This window comes from Styela clava, chromosome 8 (assembly GCF_964204865.1).
Source record: "Styela clava chromosome 8, kaStyClav1.hap1.2, whole genome shotgun sequence".
Classification (NCBI taxonomy): domain Eukaryota; kingdom Metazoa; phylum Chordata; class Ascidiacea; order Stolidobranchia; family Styelidae; genus Styela; species Styela clava.
This window is the reverse complement of record NC_135257.1, coordinates 11,973,114-11,991,620: the sequence shown is the minus strand read 5'-3', so window position 1 is coordinate 11,991,620 and position 18,507 is coordinate 11,973,114. Positions and strand designations below refer to the sequence as shown.

The 18,507-nt window shown below is 34.4% G+C and overlaps 1 protein-coding gene across 1 annotated transcript in view; it reads left to right on the top strand.

The window, feature by feature from the left end:
• LOC120346427 (centlein-like) overlaps positions 1 to 11,114 on the top strand; it is a 29,711-nt gene extending 18,597 nt beyond the window's left edge. Inside the window, exons 17-30 of the mRNA XM_039416161.2 lie at positions 441 to 659; positions 1,109 to 1,295; positions 2,651 to 2,795; positions 3,305 to 3,358; positions 4,207 to 4,358; positions 5,032 to 5,112; positions 5,694 to 5,840; positions 6,471 to 6,577; positions 6,931 to 7,030; positions 7,103 to 7,258; positions 7,785 to 7,970; positions 8,308 to 8,402; positions 9,644 to 9,836; positions 10,273 to 11,114. Of these exons, the coding sequence (XP_039272095.2) occupies positions 441 to 659; positions 1,109 to 1,295; positions 2,651 to 2,795; positions 3,305 to 3,358; positions 4,207 to 4,358; positions 5,032 to 5,112; positions 5,694 to 5,840; positions 6,471 to 6,577; positions 6,931 to 7,030; positions 7,103 to 7,258; positions 7,785 to 7,970; positions 8,308 to 8,402; positions 9,644 to 9,836; positions 10,273 to 10,386 (1,936 nt within the window). The 3' untranslated portion in view covers positions 10,387 to 11,114. The remainder of the gene's footprint in view (positions 1 to 440; positions 660 to 1,108; positions 1,296 to 2,650; positions 2,796 to 3,304; positions 3,359 to 4,206; positions 4,359 to 5,031; positions 5,113 to 5,693; positions 5,841 to 6,470; positions 6,578 to 6,930; positions 7,031 to 7,102; positions 7,259 to 7,784; positions 7,971 to 8,307; positions 8,403 to 9,643; positions 9,837 to 10,272) is intronic.
• The last annotated feature ends 7,393 nt before the right edge of the window (positions 11,115 to 18,507 follow it).

Sequence of the window (18,507 nt, the reverse complement as noted above, 5' to 3'; positions counted from 1 at the left end):
TTTTGTCTGAAGAAGTTAGACTATGATCTGATGAAAGCTCACAAATACACTTGCTATTTCGTGGAGAAAGATTATATCATTCTAATTTATCACAATTTTAAAACTATCTCGTTCAAGCATCCTCGTGGCAATCTTTACAGACGGATCCACAGTAGAAAGAAGAAATACAATATCCCAGTACTACCTGTATTAAAATTGTTGTTGTTGGCCTTTCACAAAAACCCACTCTTATAAAGCTACTCATTTCTTACTCATGAGTTAGGTGGTAGGCAAGAGGAGATCACTCACCCAACAACAACTGACCCAAAATTTCATTGCGAGTCTTTGAAAAATATGACTGAAAATACTCATCTCTGACTCTGTACCTGTAATCTTCTGCCAGGCAGCCCTATGTTGTTTTTGTGTTTTGAGATTTGAACATGCTTAACTTTGACTACCAGGGTGATTAAAGAAGAAAATAAATCACTGAAGCGTGATGTCACAGACAGTCGACAATCGAGTGCAAATCTACGCAGAGATATTGTTGAACTTCGGCATAAAGTTGAATTAGCAGAAGACAAAAAACTTGAAGCAGAATTTGAAGCAAAGAATAAACTAAAAGAAGCTGCAAATGAAAGAGCAAGTAATATAGAAAGCAGAGAAGAAATAAATGCACTCAGGTAGGTCTTTTGTGTGTGTGTCGTGTGTCTCCAAGAGTTCATTTCTGAGTACCGTATTTTACAGACCATAAGGTGCGCTTTCAAACCCTTCTTTCTCAAAAATTGATTATACCGTATAATTTATACGCCATAAAAGTTGGTGCACCTAAAGTACGGATCAGTTAGTGCTTAATTCTTTATTGCTTAAACTCAAAATCAGTAATCGTTGCATCTTAAAGTCCTATACGTCCTATATCTGAATAAAAAGTCGATTTAACCAATTTATTGACAGTGGAGTGCGCCTCACAAAATACAGTAACTTGAGAAAAGTACGGTAATATCAGAATAATAAATCGTTCGTGCAAAGGTTATGCTATTCTGTGTCTGCGTCTTATTTATCTTTTAATCCTATTATAATTTAAACTTTTTTGTACACGTTTCGCTGTTTAAAAATTTTTATTTTTCTGAAGGGCCGAGAATAATGATTTGCGTGCAGAATTGACTGATCTGAAAGCTGAATTGAGAGAAATAACAAATTCTCTCGAAGCTGCTGAAGTGGAAGCTACTTCAAGAACACAGACTAGTGCTCGCAACACAATACCTTCACTTTCAGCAAGAACATCATCTACCAAATTGAGCACAGATTCTGCTAGAAAGGTAACAATATATGAAGAAAAAAATCAACAACATATCATATTAATATTTTTTTATCCATATAACAGTCTGTAACAAGCTGTAGCTTGAATCATTGGTTTACTTTGTTTAAGAGAACTATGGTCAAATATATGGGCAGGATGGTCGAATATTGGTATGGTAGAACTTGAGAGGGGTGGTGTGGCGCATCGTGCTAGGCATTAGGAATGCGCTTGCCACCGGCTCACTACACCATGTGTGGGTAGAGTCTGGGTCACGCTCGTCACCGCACTTCTGTTTACCGTGCATGACTTTGAATCTTGTGGTGGTCTGGCTGATAATTATGTGCAAGAGGAATGCTGGACTCCTCACATTTGAGTACGCACTACTCGTTGGTTACGGCTTTTGTCGGTTATATCTCAGTCCATGCCACTGAAAACAAATAACTGGTCAACGAATCCCATACCTGACATGAACTGGTAACAAGAGGCTTTGGTGTGTTATATGATTAAGCTGTTCTCCTCTGAGATAAATATATAAATCCTATCCACTGAGTTTGCTGGAACAATGGGTTGATAAACAATACGAAGGCGGTCGAACAATATGCAATAAAAAGTGTTCCTATTCAATTAAAATAAAACAGAAACATTTTTGGTGAAATATCGGGGCCCATAGGACTAAAATAGCTCACTAGTGACTCTTTTCATCTTCAAGTACTGAAAATTTGAAACCGATTGTTCCATTAGATGTGGAGAAAAGTGTTTTTTTCCCAACAACACAAAAATTTAGTAAATCTACCCATAGGTTGTGTTCTATTAGGATTACTCTCTCTTCATATATGATTATTTATATCTTTCTTGTTAATACCAAATAGTTAGTTCTTTATACTGTATCGGTGGCCAACACGCCAATCACCGCAGTTGGAGTGGAACTTGCTAAAATTGCTAATAATTTGAGGTACATGCCCAAAGGAAGATATTCTCTGAAGTGTAATATATTTTATTCATAACTGCAGCAGTGACATTAGAATGTCCATTTCAGTTTCTATTTTTTTTTATTAATTCTGAGATTTTAAGGAGAATTCTAAGGATTTTTGGTAGTCATTTATTTTTGTGCATGGCTTCATTGTCGATGAGTCAATAGCAAGATGTTATGAAGATTTTAGTTGATCTCAGTCCACGATAGTTCGGCCACCCCTGTCCCCTGTTATAGGTAATCTATTTGTGGGCCATATCTTAGAACTTGCTAATTTGTGAGCAATTAGAAATTAAATTTAAAATATATTTGATATAACTATTATTTTTTATTAGCCAGTGTTTTGCAGTAGTTTATTTTTATTTATTCCGATAAATAATTTTTAATATTTTTTTCGTTTTCAGCATCAGAAATTTTTGAATAATTCAATCAGAAACATGAGAGAAGCATTCGGCAAAGAATCAACTGTTGACTCTGAAAATGATTCTGATTCAGCTAGTCTCGGTGAAAGAATTGTGAGAGCTGCACGATCTGTACCTGGATTAACAGGTTGGAATCTCTTTTGACTTCAGTGTATAAAAAAGTGATAACTACTTTTAAGATAAATAATGTACCAACAGCTCATAAATTGAGTTCATTAATCACTAGGATTAGGATAGGATTTTCATATTTATTTTTGGGAAGAGGAAAGCCAATAAAACTGCTTTTAAAATCATATGGCTATCAAAATTTCGGTATTTTCATAAAATTTGTTACTATGGAATGTCTACTTTAACAAAAGTAATGCCAATTTAATCATATTTACTGGGGTATTTCAATAAAAAAAATGACAGAGACTCAAAAATGAAAAATATATGTTTTTCTCATTGTCTTAAAAAATCGTTTTCAGGTTTTATCTTTTTGACTTGAAGCTCCTGATATTCGAATTTCCCTATTAGATGTAATACAATGCAAGTTTGCTGCTCCTGCTCGTTAGAGCAACACAGAATGTACAATTTTTGCATTGTTGAAATTTTCGTTCATTTTTTTAAATCTTCATATTTTTTTTTTTCTCTCAGATTCACAAGCATCTGACGATGATGATGATACGTTAACTAAAGATGATGTTCCTGGTTAGTAAATATTATTCTTGTATAAAAATTACTTTCGAAAATATTTCATTTAGGAGATTTTTTTTAAATATAGCAAATCAAAATTGGTATTATTCCCTCATTGAATTCCATATTAGGTCAAATTGAAAAAAATTGGTTTCAGAGTTGATTCTAGCTTGACACATGTGCAGATTACAAGTACTTTGCAAAAAAATATAAAATTAATTCTTGTCCAATTTTGGTACTTTTTTCTCTTCTTAAAAATTTATAATCATATAATTAGATAGAAATTTTACGTTATCTATATTCCACGACATCCAGCGAGGAATTATAAGGAACAGCTAAAGTTATTGAGCATTGCCAAGTCTGCAAGTATGGCACCTCACCAGCCTGCTGGTATCCAGCAGGGGTGTGCAACCTGCGGCCTGTGGAGAATTTCCAATTTTGAATGGTGTGGCCCGGGGAATGAGTTTTTATTTTAATCTGTTACAAGCTAGTAATTCCAATCCCTTTGCATTACAAAGCCTACACTTGAGTCCAATTTATTATCTATGCCTATGATGTTTCAATGCCCTACAACTAGCTTTTGCAAAGCGAACAAAGCATATCCTAGGACCGATGAGCAAAATTTTTGTGCGTGTAACTACTGGAAAGTCTTTGTTAAATGAAGGGAAGCCCCACGGTTTCACCGACATATCTGTATCTGGCCCTCCTGTATTGAAGGTTGCATACCCCTGTTATAAGCGATGACGTCTTGATTTTTCAGTGCTTTTCCAGAGTGTCTTCAATTGGATTTCAACCCTTTTTAGGACATGTTTAGAGAGTAAGAGTTTAATTAATATTTAATTTCAAAATCAATTTTCTTCCAGATTTAAGACCAGTTTCTTCTAAGCTTCCAAAACGAACCAAGTCATCTTCTAAATATGGAGTTAATGATCTCACTTCACTCAGACAAAGATTATCCTCAATGCAGAGACAATGTTCTACTTTGATTACAGAAAGACAGAATGCTTTAAAAGAGGTAGATTTTGCTAGGTCTATGAATAGCATAGTAGTGTTAATGACTATATTCAGTGCTCATCTCTTGTATAAGAGAGTTAATGATGAGACGATCATCATTTTTTGATACAAGAAAATGCTGTGTTTTATAATATCAACTTTGAAATTTTTTGTCAGTCATCGTGCTTATGCATACACATATACAGTATGATAGTGATTTTTTTCATACCCATAATATTTGAAAAGTTCAAAAACATTCCATTCTCATTGTCCTTATATATTTGCTTGTTTTAATGAAAAAAGAAGATTAAAATCTGTCTTTTAGTTAGTTAGTGGTTGATAAATTGTGTTTTTTGTTATATGCTGTCACATTCATATGAATAGCATAATCTCTTTCCTCGAAATAGTAAGTTTATTTATGAGTTTTCGTTAGATCATAGTCTAACTTCTTCAGGTAATACAAGATGTAAAATCTCGGAAATCTGCTTCTTTTTTCTCTACTGAATAGGAAAAACAATGTTTTCCACAACAGTAGCCTATATGAAGCAATACCCTTTAGCATTTCATTATCAGTTGGATTCAAGGCTGAGAGACATTCATTCTGCATTTCCTAAGGCAGTATACAAGCAAATAATGCTAACGTGCTGATTGAGTTCTGAAAAATACTATTTCATGGAATCCTTCTCAATTTCCAGGTCAGTGATGAGAAAGACAAGAATACACTTCTGGAATCTGAGATTCAAGGTGTTCAAAATAGACTGAAATCTGCAAAAGCAGTGAGTTTTCTTTCTTTCGTATATCTCTTCTCGCCAGCTCGTAAAAAACATCAGTATATTATTGTAGTAGTCTAATCCAAATACGTCACACAAAAAGCCACCCTTACTGCGGCATTAAATATTAGTTTGAATTTAAATTCAGGCAGCAGTTGAAGTAGTTTGCACAATGTACACAACTTTTGAGATAAAAGTTTTTAAGTATAATTCACTAAAGCTCATGAAAATATGAACTAATTAAGTATGTCCACTGCTGTTTTTCATTTTGTATCTTTGTGTGTCCACTGTCCAGTTGTACCTTACAGACTAAAACACTGGGTTTATAACTATACTCTACAATTACATATCACATGCATTTTAAGATAGGATAGGACTTTGTTTTTTGGGGGGGAAAGGAATGCAGATAAGAAGATTAATCATATGCCAAATCTCGGCACCGTGTACGATTACTAGTCCATTTCTAGGATTAGTCAACCAATGAAAAGCAAGCGGTTTCATGAACCACCCTACGACGTCAAGGAGTGGAATTGCTTATTTTTGTGAAAGCATGTCTTTTGATTGTAAAAATTTATTTTTTGTTGCAGTCAATCCAAAAGTTACATAGAGAAGTAGAAGTAATATCAAGAGAAAAAGAAGAACTTCAACGCAATTTGGAATCTGTTAAAAATTCTATGCCTGAACCGCAGAAACATTCAGATACTGACTATAGACTGTTGGAAAATAAACTGAGGGTATCTTTATATTTTTCATTTTTTTGGAGTAATATGAACAAAACTCACAGAAATTAAAAAAATTAAGTCTCACTGATACACTGGTTCTCAAATTTTCTGAAAAATTTTGCGTAACAGTCCCCTTACAATTTTTCTGATGACTCGTGGTCTACTGAAGAATTGAAATCAAATAGCAATGCTTTATATTAAGCATTCATTCATTGTATGTCATTGTACAGTTCAATTGGTGCAATTGCTTAGCTTCCAGCAGTTCGTCCATTTTGAGTTTAGTTTAGGACAGTGCTATTTCTCATTACCTTTCATTTCTGAAATTTGTTTAAGTAGCGAGTATCATAGACATGTACATTGGGACCCTTTGAAAACCGATTGTCTAATAGTATTCAGCATTTAAATGGTCCATATTCTTTTGTTGATTTGAATTTTTTTCATCAATTCTTATCGCTACTTATTATAAGCAGATTGGCCTATTTTTTTTTTTTTTTGGAATTTCTCTGGCCATTTGTTTAAACTTGGGATTTCCAAATAAGGATTCGAGCTTGCCTCTGGATTTATTTGGTGAATATTAAAGGGACTCATTTGGTGGTATAGCGCATTCTCTCAGACTGTATAGTTCAAATTTGTTTTGCACAGATGGCTAATGCTGATGCTCATCACTATATGGATCAAATGAAAAAATTGCAAAAGGAAAATGAAGAAAAAATAGAAACAGTTACTGGTATGAAAGAAAAACTTACCAGGTAATAGAGTTCAGCAACTCATTTTTTACCAGTTTGTCAGTCTCACAAATCTGCATTTTTTTATATTTTCCTTCTGTTCGTTAGATATGTCCGTGGTTCTCTAATTTTTTCAACTTACGATGCACTACAAAAAATATTTCATAAAATTGCAGCATACTTGCAAGTTTTTCAAATTTTTGTTACTTTGCATTTGCGATGTGTGTTATAACAAATGGGAAGTCCGTTTGATTGGATATTGCTGACTTTATACAAAAGGTAATGTTGAATCAAACGAATTATTGAATAAAATCACACCGACAAAGAACAAATAGACATTCATTCCACATTTCATAATTCTATTTCTATCAACAAAGGCTTGAACGTGACATTACAATGAAACGACAACTTATAGAAGAACAAAGAGCAAAAATAAAAGCAGCAGAACAGAGTAACCAGACTGAGCAAGAGACTATGGTATATTTTTATTGTAAATATTTTTTTATATAGTCTACCCAAATTAAACACTGGCTTTCTTGATTGTTTCAGTCTGAACTAGAAGCACAAATAAGACAATTATCAGAAGAACTTTCCCATAAGAAGAATTACATTGATTCATTGAAAAAACAAGTCCAAGCTGTTGGAAGAGACAAAGCAAGATATGAACAATCTTATAATGAAACTAAATCAGAGTTAGAAAAAAGGGTGAGTTGTGGGTAGTGGTTGTCTGACATTGGGTTCTTTGAATAAGAAGATTTTATAGCTACTAATTGATATGATAATGAAGTTCTTCTGCAGAAGCAGTTTAACAGATTTGTATTTTTAAAATGCTAGTAATTTTAGGTCAGTAACTGTTGCAATGTACAATATTTATTAGCATTATGTCAGGGGATTGAATACCATTTCTTAATTACAAAACGACACACAGAAATTGTTGATTTTAAACCGTGCCACTGGGTATGATACATTAGTAACTAAATAATATGTGGAGCAGGCTTTCGGAGTTGGGGAAATTTACAATCGACTACAAGTTCCACTTAATATAAATTTTGATAACTTCGGCGAATACGTTGATTACGGTAATTGGCGTTAATTACTTACTACTTAGAGAGGAGTCAATAACATTCAGGAAAAGTGTCGATAGCACTGAAAAGGTTTGGAACCACTGTTTCGAAACAATAGGACTTTGTGAACACAAGTATATATTTTCTTATTTTATATATTTTTTCAGCGTGAGCAAGTATCGGTTGAACAAGCTCGAAAGCTTGAGGCTGAAAATCTTGCGAGTCAATTAGAAAATACTGTAGAACAACAACTAAATACTCTCGCTTCAAAAAGTGAGCAAGCATTAGAAAAGATGCAAACGCAACTTTCCATCAGCCAGGAAAAGAATAGAGAATATTCAACTTGTATACAGGTATGCTTATTTTACGTTTTTGCACGTTTTGGTGGTTTTTCACTGTTTTTGTTAACTTTTAACTTCCATTTTTTCCCAGTTATTTTGTTGTGAAAGACAATTGTTCAATATCGTATGATGATTTATTTTGGACTCAGTTCAAATATCATGAATACTTGACCTAATTCAAATCAGTAGACATTATGCATTTTCAGAATCGAAGATCATTTTTAACAATCTAATCTAAATCACACAGACTTTCAATTCATGTCCTGATCTCAGTTCATATGTTTAAATCTGTTGTATTCATTTCTACCCAAAATAACTCTTGATGATTACCCCATTATATACATTCCAGATCTTATCAAGTCAATTATTGGATCATCTGAGTCATATAAGAAACACAATATATAACCAGAAACAGACTGCAAGACAGGAAGCACAAATTATGAGGTAACATTTTTTTAATACATGTTTCAAATCAGACAAGACTCTGGGCTCTGTAGAAGCCTTCCTAGATCAGTGAGGAACTACTTTTTGAGGGATCACAATCTTTACGGTTCAGTGTTGTCCACCCAATTTAATACATCCGGGGTTTGAATGGTGGGCATGGCTGCGATGCCTCCATAGTTTGTCACTCTAACCCAGGGGTGGGCAAGGTTTTTCGACCAGGGGCCAAAAATTTTACCCATCTAGATTGGCGGGACATATAAACAGGACATAAAAAATAACATTTTATGAACAGAATTTCATTTGCAGTGTTACAAAAGCAAAAGTGGAAAACAATGAGCCTCATGCCTAAACTAAATTTAATCGCAATCTCGTCAAATTCCTTGATGTGTTTTTCAGCTAAAAACATTGAAATTTGGCTTTAGTTTGGTTGTGACAGCATCAGGCCGGCCAGATTGAATACCCAACGGACCGGATTTGGCCCGTGGGCCGTAGTTTGTCCATGTCAGCCCAACCACTAGGTTTGTCACGCAAGTCCATGCATCTGAAAACAAATAACCAATATGGACTGGTAACCGGAAGAGATGCCTTGGTTCGCCATATGATTAGGTTGTCTAATCGGCTTTCCTCTCCCCCGAGATAAATATGTAACTCCAATCCTATCTTAGGCCTTCGCTAATATATATCATTTATAATATTGGAAATATTTATTGATTCGATCGGCATTGTCCAATTGAATTAAACTAAACTACGGTATGTTAAAAGCTGATTAAAACATTGAATTTCTGAATTGTGTTCGATTATAGTGATTGGCAGTTCACTTATTGTGTAGGTGTCTTGATATCAAATCTGGTATTTGGTATTTCGATAGCCTACCAATAAAGATGCCTGCAGATGGTGATTGAGACCATATCCCTATTCCTAATGACTTCGCAGGCTTTCTCTTTTAATATTCAAATGTATATCCTGTTTCGGTTTGACAAGAATGTCAGATCAGTATGCCAATCGTTCAATCACAAAGAAACTAGTTAGGAGCGCTGTTTTATTTGATACTTTTATCTTAAATTTGAAAATGACACTATTTGAAACAGTTATGTGGTTTATGATATGCAAAATAAAACCTATTATCCTATCACCTTGGAATTGATATGTCAATTTAACAACGTTTATTGTTGATACAGCTTATCATATTACCTTGTTATCATAGAAGTCTATGTTACAATATTTATTATCTGATATTACAGGGAATCTGATCCTTCTATGTCTCGTGCACAGTCAATTGCCTGTTCCATATTAAACATGTCAAAAGCAGATTTCGAAGAATTGATGACACCAGTCGATTCTAAGAAAAGAGACGAAGAAGAACAAAACAAATCTGATGAAAAGAGATTAGATAGAGATTGGAAAATGAAAGTAGAAGAAATAGCTGCTGAAACGGTATAGAATTTAATATCTCAAAATTTCAAGGTGTGACTTGCTCACCCTATGTATGGTTAAGCTGTCTCGTATATCTATATGTGACAACATACATTCTTCAGTTTTCTACTTTTCTCCTAATTACCGTATCTTCAACTTATGTGTATTAATAAGGGAATTTGCCTTTTAGCGAAAAAATATATAATAACTCCCTACCTAACATTGGTGCTAGCTAGCCTTGTATAGAGAGAAGGGCATAGACAGCATATGGAGAAGCCTTCATCAACAGTTCATTTTCAGTTGACATTGAAGTTTATTGCAAAGGAAAGATTTCAACATCAATACCCTTACTAGTTTTCAATTTTACTTCGTTTGACAATATTTCTAAAGTATCTGATTCACTATTCTTAACATTGAGCAACATTGTCAAACTTAATTCTTCTTTGCTTTATTTTAGCCACCATTTGCGAAGTCGCTCAATCGTTTGCTGTGGGATAAAATACAAGATGCTATTCATATGGCGGAAGAAAAATGTCGTTTGCAGTATGAAATTGCTGCGGAAAAGACTTGATGTTTTACCATTTAAACCATAATTTTTTTTATTTTCATATATCCAAAGATATTGTTTATTATTATTTTTACCTTATGTTCAGGTAGGGGTTTAGAATTAAATTATATTTAATAATACTGGTTAGATTTTGATATTTTAATTCATAGGTGTGGCCTTAGTAAAGTAGTTTTTCATAATAATATACATCTGCCTCGTATGTTTTATTACCATCATAATAGAAGTTGAAATTAGCGTTTTAGATTTCATCAAATCCTTTTCAACATTTAGTTCAATCCTGTATATTATAAATTAATGAAAATTATTTTTTTTGTTCAGTAATTTGCACACAATCTATTCGGTTTCTATGGCAAAATTATATTTTTGGTGGTGTGATCTTTTGTTAAATGTTGCAAAAGTAGAACTCTGCATAGACTAAGAAATGGTCATATACAGGGTATTTCATGTCAAATTCAGGTATTAAAATCATTGCGCAATGGAGTATGCTTGATTCCTATATAACTCTGAATTGTATACATCAATTCGATGTTTCTGCTCTTCTCTTCGTATTATCCCGACAACTTACTTGTATTATTACTTTCATCTTCAATTTTCTGAGACAAAAATCACCTATCGGACTGTGGTGCGTTTGAAACTTTACAATCTATTTTGCTGCTTTAAAGATTGCTGCTCTCTGTTGAACTGTTGGGATGTTTTCCGAATTATAGAAATACATATATTTTCATGACGAAGTTGACGGTCTCTTTTTCGTTGGAACAGGAAGAACGTCGATGGGTAGACTGGGGTCACCTTTAATAAAGACCTAAAGTTACCCTAGTCCAGGGGTGCACAACCTTTTTGCTATTGGCGGCCACATTGCATTTTTTGTATTCAATACGGCCACATGGGGGTTGATGAGCGCGCCCGCGAATTTTTTTAGCTTTCATGATGTCATAACTGCGTATTTGACCCATGCGATGTGCAGTCTGCCCAATTATAAAGTATGTAGGACTACTTGGCAGTATAATATTCGCATTTTAAACGGATTTTTTTTTTCGATGGACCTATTCTTGAGCACATTAATTGCAGCAAGTTGCATGATGGTTGCACAATTTTGAAGAAAGTCGGGGAGGGGGAGAAGGGCGGTCGCTCCCATTTTCTTGTCCCCAAAGTATAATAAAATGTCAAATATTTTAATGAATTTATTTTATAGAAGTTTGCAAAGCATCGTAGCAATTTAATGACTCCCTTGGTCTTGCATGTGGCCAGATACTTGCAAAGTCAGATAACTGACTGGATACGATCAGTCAGCCTTAGTTCAGACTCCAGATTGACGTCTAACACAGGGTTGCCATATTGGCTTTTTTAACGCCAAATTTGCCATTTTTGGCTTTTTTCAAACGCGTTTGGCGTCAGGATTTCCGTTTGGCTTTTTGGCGTTTTTTTTGGCTTTTTTCAAGTCTATTATTAAAATCATATGGAATACAATATTTAGTGTGTAATAACTGAACAATACCCTATTACCTGTACTTAGCTACTTAACATTAGGATTTCCTGGAGCATCGATTTCCTTGTTTGTTACATCAACTCTTAAACATACCCAATAAGAAATGATTGCAGTTTCTGCAGCTGCTCAGACAGATGTTCAAGCAGGGTTGTAAACATTGCCTCGTTTTTATAGTTTCGCGTGGTATTTGTCTGTTTTACGTTCTGTTTCCGAAAAAATAGTTGTATTAACTTAATTTTCATTATGCCTGATATGGTTTATGTGAGATTTAGTTTAATTCTGCAATTGCAGTAACGATGTGATTAACGACGCTAAAATTACTGAATTAGATATCAGTGGTCCACCTGTGAGCGGCAAGAAGGGGTTAGATAATTTTTCAATAAAATTGATGGTTTATAAATTTTAAAAGTGAAAAATTTTTCAATAGTAAAGTAAGATAACGGGAGAATTTTTTAAGGTCACAAGTTTAAGTAGAAACATGTAGGTATATACATTCTGACAGACTGAAGCAGCACCCTGTATTGTATATATTGAATGGTAAAATAATGCTGTCCGCTTGTTATTCATTTTACTTTCTACAGTTGTATAGGAACTTTACTTTCTATTTGTGTGCCTCACTGAATGAACTGATGGCTCTACATCATCATCAGTACGTTGCCAATGGCTTAAAATCTGACAAATCATGGGGCTTTTGTACTTAGTAAAATTGTTGGCTTTTTCTGGCTTTTTTTATGTCTTGATTTGGCTTTTTTGATCGCTGGGGTCTGGCAACCCTGGTCTAACAATCTGATTCGGTATTCATTCTTTAGGTACGTCATTCTTGAAAACGTTGCTTCGCACGTGTAAGTGCTTCCAAAAAGAACGAGAGTTTTTCTTGCCAATTCTTGTAGCTGTGGATATTCAACTGCGCCTTTCCATGTGTCCAGCAGATTTTCCTCATTTTTAAACTTCTGCACAAGCTGTTCATCATTCTTTTTGCACCAGCATAGCCTCCAAATCCTATATTTCAAACTTTTTTTTGTTCATAGGATTTTGTATGTGGACGGCCGCATTATTTTGTCACGGCGGCCGCAGGTTGTGCACCGTTGCCCTAGTCATCTAGGGTCTAAGGCTCAAGCAAAAGGACTGGATTCCAGCTAGCAGTCAGAGGCACCTGACTTGCTATTTAAGGTCATTTTCAGTTTTGAAAATATCGAAAAAAAAAGCGGCCGCCTTCAGAAAACGAATAAGCATGTTGCTTCGGTAACTCTAAATAGGTGGTATGGATGTCGAATTAAAAGTTGTCGATGCACGAATAAATAGATGTGTTTTTAAAATAGATAGAAAAAATTACAAACACAGAATAAGTTTTGACTTGTAATGGTTTTGTAAATCTCCAGGCAGTGTCGGATTTATCAATAAACCTAAGCCTGGGCGCCTCGTCATGCAGTTTCGAACTATTTTGTTTTTAAATAAATTCGGCATACAATACAATTGGGGGATAAGCTTCCGTATTCACGTAATTTTTAAACTTGTTTATGACATCAATACATTTACCTGCATTTATGACGTCATAATGAATTATGGTTTAACGTCATTGTTAGACGGGCCCAATACGTAGCATAACCTAGTCGCAGATGTCCCCCATCGTCTAAATCCGGCCTTGCCTCCCGGAGTCCATCTATATCGCCGACCACAAAAAAATTGTATGCAAGATGTTTGATTGACTCCCAAAGCCATTTGGTTACCCGTGCATGCACCAACAATCCCGATCGTGTTGAGCCCGACCAAATAATCAATTCAGAGAATGTATTTTTGTTAGACACGAAATGGACTCGTTTTGCCAAGTCGTTATTGTTGAGAAGACTTTTCTGGCCCAGAAAAGATCGATTTAACATTCTTGATGTATATATATATATATAATTAAGGTTGTATTCACTAGGATTGGGATTTAGGGCATGGACTTGAGATTTTGCTTTCATGGATTTAAGATTGTCGCATAAACAGGAGATCAACACTGCTATCATTAAGGCGGATATTGATTTTATTTAAAAATTACCCATGACCCGTAAAGACGCAATCATCTTCAACTGATGTTGTCTAATAGTCGGTGTGCTTCAAAAAAGTTCTATTTTTTGGCTTTTTTTTTTCAAATTAAACAGCATTTTGCTGCGTCACGGGAGGAATTGCGGGGCCTACGGAAATCTCGACATGGAGGATTTTCACACCTATCACAGTATGCGAGCTCTACGTTTTGGGCGCCAGACTAGAAACAGTTGGTTGAAGACTTTGTCTGGGGTGCTACACTACATATTTACATAAAATAGAAATACCGATTGTGAATCCTAATGTTAACATGAGTCACGGAAGGCAGTTGGAGAAACGCACCGCCACAGGGTTACACACTGGCGTGGTATATGATGAATAATGGACCCTGTAATCGTGTAATGAATTCGGCTTTTCTCTGAATCCGACTTGCGGTATCGTATTTAAACTTTGGAAAAGAAAATTTATTTAGACTAGACGATCGAAATAGCTGCAGAGTAAACGAGTGCTAAAAGCAAAAATTTCCCTTTTGAAATCCCGGAATTATATTAAAATTAATTGCTAAAGACAATAATAAATAATAGGTTACTGAGCACGAAATTTGCGGTCCACAAGACAATGCGTTGTAACTCCTCAGATAGCGGCGCCCCGACGGGTATTCATTACTGCAAATTGAACACCTCCTCGTCAGTGCGATATATTGACGTTCGGGCATATTCTCCTTTGTCGTGATAAAGCCACGCGGTTATCCAGTAGGAAAGGCGGCCCTCTTCATCAGAATATTATAACCCGTTGTGCTATTTTATTTGCTTAATATATATAGCAAATATTTAAAATGTATTGAGCCTTATGTAAAGTTTACTCCTGCGCGGACCACGCCTAACGAACTTGTTGGCTTTGTTCTCAAAAATCATCCCCATCGAATTATGACAAACGTTTTTGTACAGTATTGTGCAATTCTTGCGTACGTGATACAGCTCCCGTTTGAAGTGGTCGATTCACTTTTCGTCTCCTATAAATTATAAATAAAATATTTTGATTTAATTAATGATTAAACAGAAAAAATGGGGTTAATTATCGTAAATCCAAATATCAGATCACCGTATTTACTCTAGGTCGCTTATCATCACCAAAAGTGGGCTGATTTATGGCGGTCACAAATATTTGGAAATTGTCTGGAGACTCGCTTAAGTGGACGGACAACCCACTGAATACTACAAGCAAAATTAGTTATACTTACTCTGATTCGACAGTTAGAATTTAGTCAACAATTTTGCGGAAGGCTATCGCAATTGAATTGATTTATTGTAGCAATAAATAGACGATGAGGGAGAAGCAATTTAGGCATTGACGGAAATATAAATTAACATTATTATGTTACATTAATTTTTTTGAATTGTTATATATTTTTCAAATACCAAATCTTTGTATCAGATGTCCCAATTTGCGCGTAAAAATTTTTTTCCACAATAAGTAAAAAAAAATACAACATTTAATTTTTCCAACATTTGTAACTGCTGGTTAGAAATTGATAAGCCGGATCGCCATTCAAAATCTTGTGATCTATAACTCAAAATATACATGCATTGAGGCACAAATTATTCATAGATAATACAATACTTTTATGAAAAATACATTTCCCTCAAGACCACGGCATTCAAAATGCATTTCGGGTTGATGATTGGAAGTGTATGAATATTATGGGTGTCTGAATAATACCAATTTTGAGATGTTTTTCGAAGCGGTCATCTAATTCTACACGAGTCAATGCCTTTCGTTGAGGAAACTAATTTTTCACCAGATCGGAGCTACATCTATTTAACCTTATCAAGACCCTTCTGCACGAAGGAGAAACATACTGTTCGATTTTTATGACGCTTTGACCCTAATGAATATCATCACTCATTTCGCATTCATGCACGGGATTTTTGCATACTTACAAAATGGCTCCGCACAAATACATAGAGCATATAAATAGGCATTGGTAAAGTTATAGCGTTTTGATATGTTCAATACAGATTCTAAATTTGTAGTGGTCAAACTATTTAACAAATAAAAACACGAATCTATAAAAATATAATATAGCTACTATATGTTTTCCACTTTAACCTGTTCTTTTATAATCGGAAAGGTAAAATTAGAATATATGCTTGTATAATTAGTAATGCATATTTATATAGAAATTAATATATAAATATAGGCAAGTGTGAAATGCGATTAAAGGCCTTACTCTAATGTTCCTCTCATTTATAAAATCAAATAACATATAGCCTATATACACGATTTTACATTGCTGCAATAAAAGTCTTCTCTCACGCACATAAAAATTATAAATTTTGAAAACCTTGAATGATTTACATTTTCAAGTTTTGTCAGAGATTTATATTATATTCGGAGTTTATCAGTATTCACGAAAACCAACTTTATAATATACCAAATGTAGAATTGTCAGCGACAAATTATGACATCAAACGAATTTTTTATCGACAGGACAAAAAATTACAAGTTTACTTTGGCGGTGTTACGTCGGAAGCATATTACAATTGAGATAACGTCGACAATGAAAAGTCAATGTACTCAAAAAATTCGGAGAGAATATAATAATGTGGGTACATACATCACCACTCTTTTAGTTAGACACCCAAGTGTTATGGATAGACGGTGTCGATGCTTCTGACATTTTGTTCCGTAGGTTTTTACATTGTAAATCAACAATAGAAAAGACTGGAATACATTATACTAAGAGGCCAATTTATCCTAAAGATTCAACAGACTTGTCCAAATTATCATCCTCAGTTTACATGGCCAGTGCCAGAAAACGTGAGAGGTTTAATGTATTTCGAAGTGTGTGTAAACTGAAGTGAAAATGGGTGTGTAGTTATAAACGTTCCTTCTTGTCTCTAAGGGTCTTATACAGAAACTCTATTTGAACATTTTTCCATTGTGCGCATAGATCACAACAAAACGGCCGACTTCGTGATCTGCGAACGTCGTAATATTGATGTATCGTTTCCTTAAAAAACTTATCTTTTCGTACCTCCCAGTAGAAACAAAAATATGGACACAGATATAAGATAAGAGTTACCCAGGCTGAAATTATTAATATCGTATAGCTGTTAGAACGCTGTATTTCTACAATTTAATGAAAAAAACATCATTTTTGTTTTATATCGTCGAGTACCCACACCCCACAAACCCCACCCCATAAAACCCCACACATTTTATAGTAATGCAAATGCTTTATGACGGCGAAATAAAAACTAGAATACGATTTAAATAACTGCCTAGATGAATACATCATTTGGTCCGATATTGTACCCAAAATGTTGTTACTTTATTTTAATTCACGAGAAAACTGTTTTGACATTTGACCTTCGAGACCATATATCAGAGCACAGCTATCTTGTGTTCTTTATATTTTAGCTTTTAAGTAATTTCTTTAATTTTCAATAATTTGATGTTGCCTGACTCCGTTGACATTTGGTCTTATTGCCGTTCTTGTGGACATATATACCATATCTGTTTTCTCTGTATCGATTATAGAACCTACAACATGACTGTGAATTTTTGAGAACTATGATTTTTATATCTCTAATATATATCGATATTAACGCATACGTTGGCCTTTTTTATTGCATAGAATACGTAGAATGGTGGTGTGAATGAAATAAAACATCATAAATTTTGACGTTCATTGAAATAGAGTATTCGTGCGTAAATGCAAAATGCGTCACCTTGCGTTACCCAAGCGTGATTAATTAATCTTTCGTAAAGCTCATGCAAAACGGCATAATTATGTGATATCTTTATCCCTTAGTGGGCCATAGTTAGGGTAGACATAATACAATATATAACCAAACGCAATGGACGCAACGTATAAAACAAAGTAGTGGATTGTCATCGGTGAAACATTATCTGATCGGACAGAAAAGTATATTATATTCAAATTTTTCGTTGTAATAAAACTTTACAAAGCTAATTCCCTGACGAAATGAAGAGTTCTAGACTCCTATGGGACCCGTTATATCGCCAAAAAGTTGCGGTAAATCAATTAAAGTGAGGGGTATAGCTTTGTGCGTAATATAGAATATTCCGATATTTTAAATTTTGAAATTTGGAAAAGTGAATCATTCATTCAGCATTAACGATTTCGATTTTTGTATCTTCCAAGTCGACGACAGGAATATTTGTCATCACAAGAAGCATTGAAGTCTTTTGAAGTATTCATACTTTTATCTTCATAACACTTAATAAATGCCAGAAAACAAAATCGTTTTGACATCCAACTCGTACTTCCGTGCCAATGCATCATCTCAACAAGTTCACCAAAACAAGTTCTCCCACACTTTGCTGCCGTGGGAATATGTTAGATTTTGATATTTTTGTAAACATATTTATTTATTCAACTCTAAATTTTAGGTAAATGCGAAATACGTGTAACAGATTTAATATTGTCACCACGTTTCGAACCGTGTTCTAGCTTAGACCAATATTAATCGAAATATCAATTTAAGTTGTCACCTGTGTAGAAAAGAAAGCAACACGTTTTTAAAGACAGTTGGCGCTATATGCCTGATCAAGTAGTTTCAGCTTTTTGTGATCAAGTTCACATG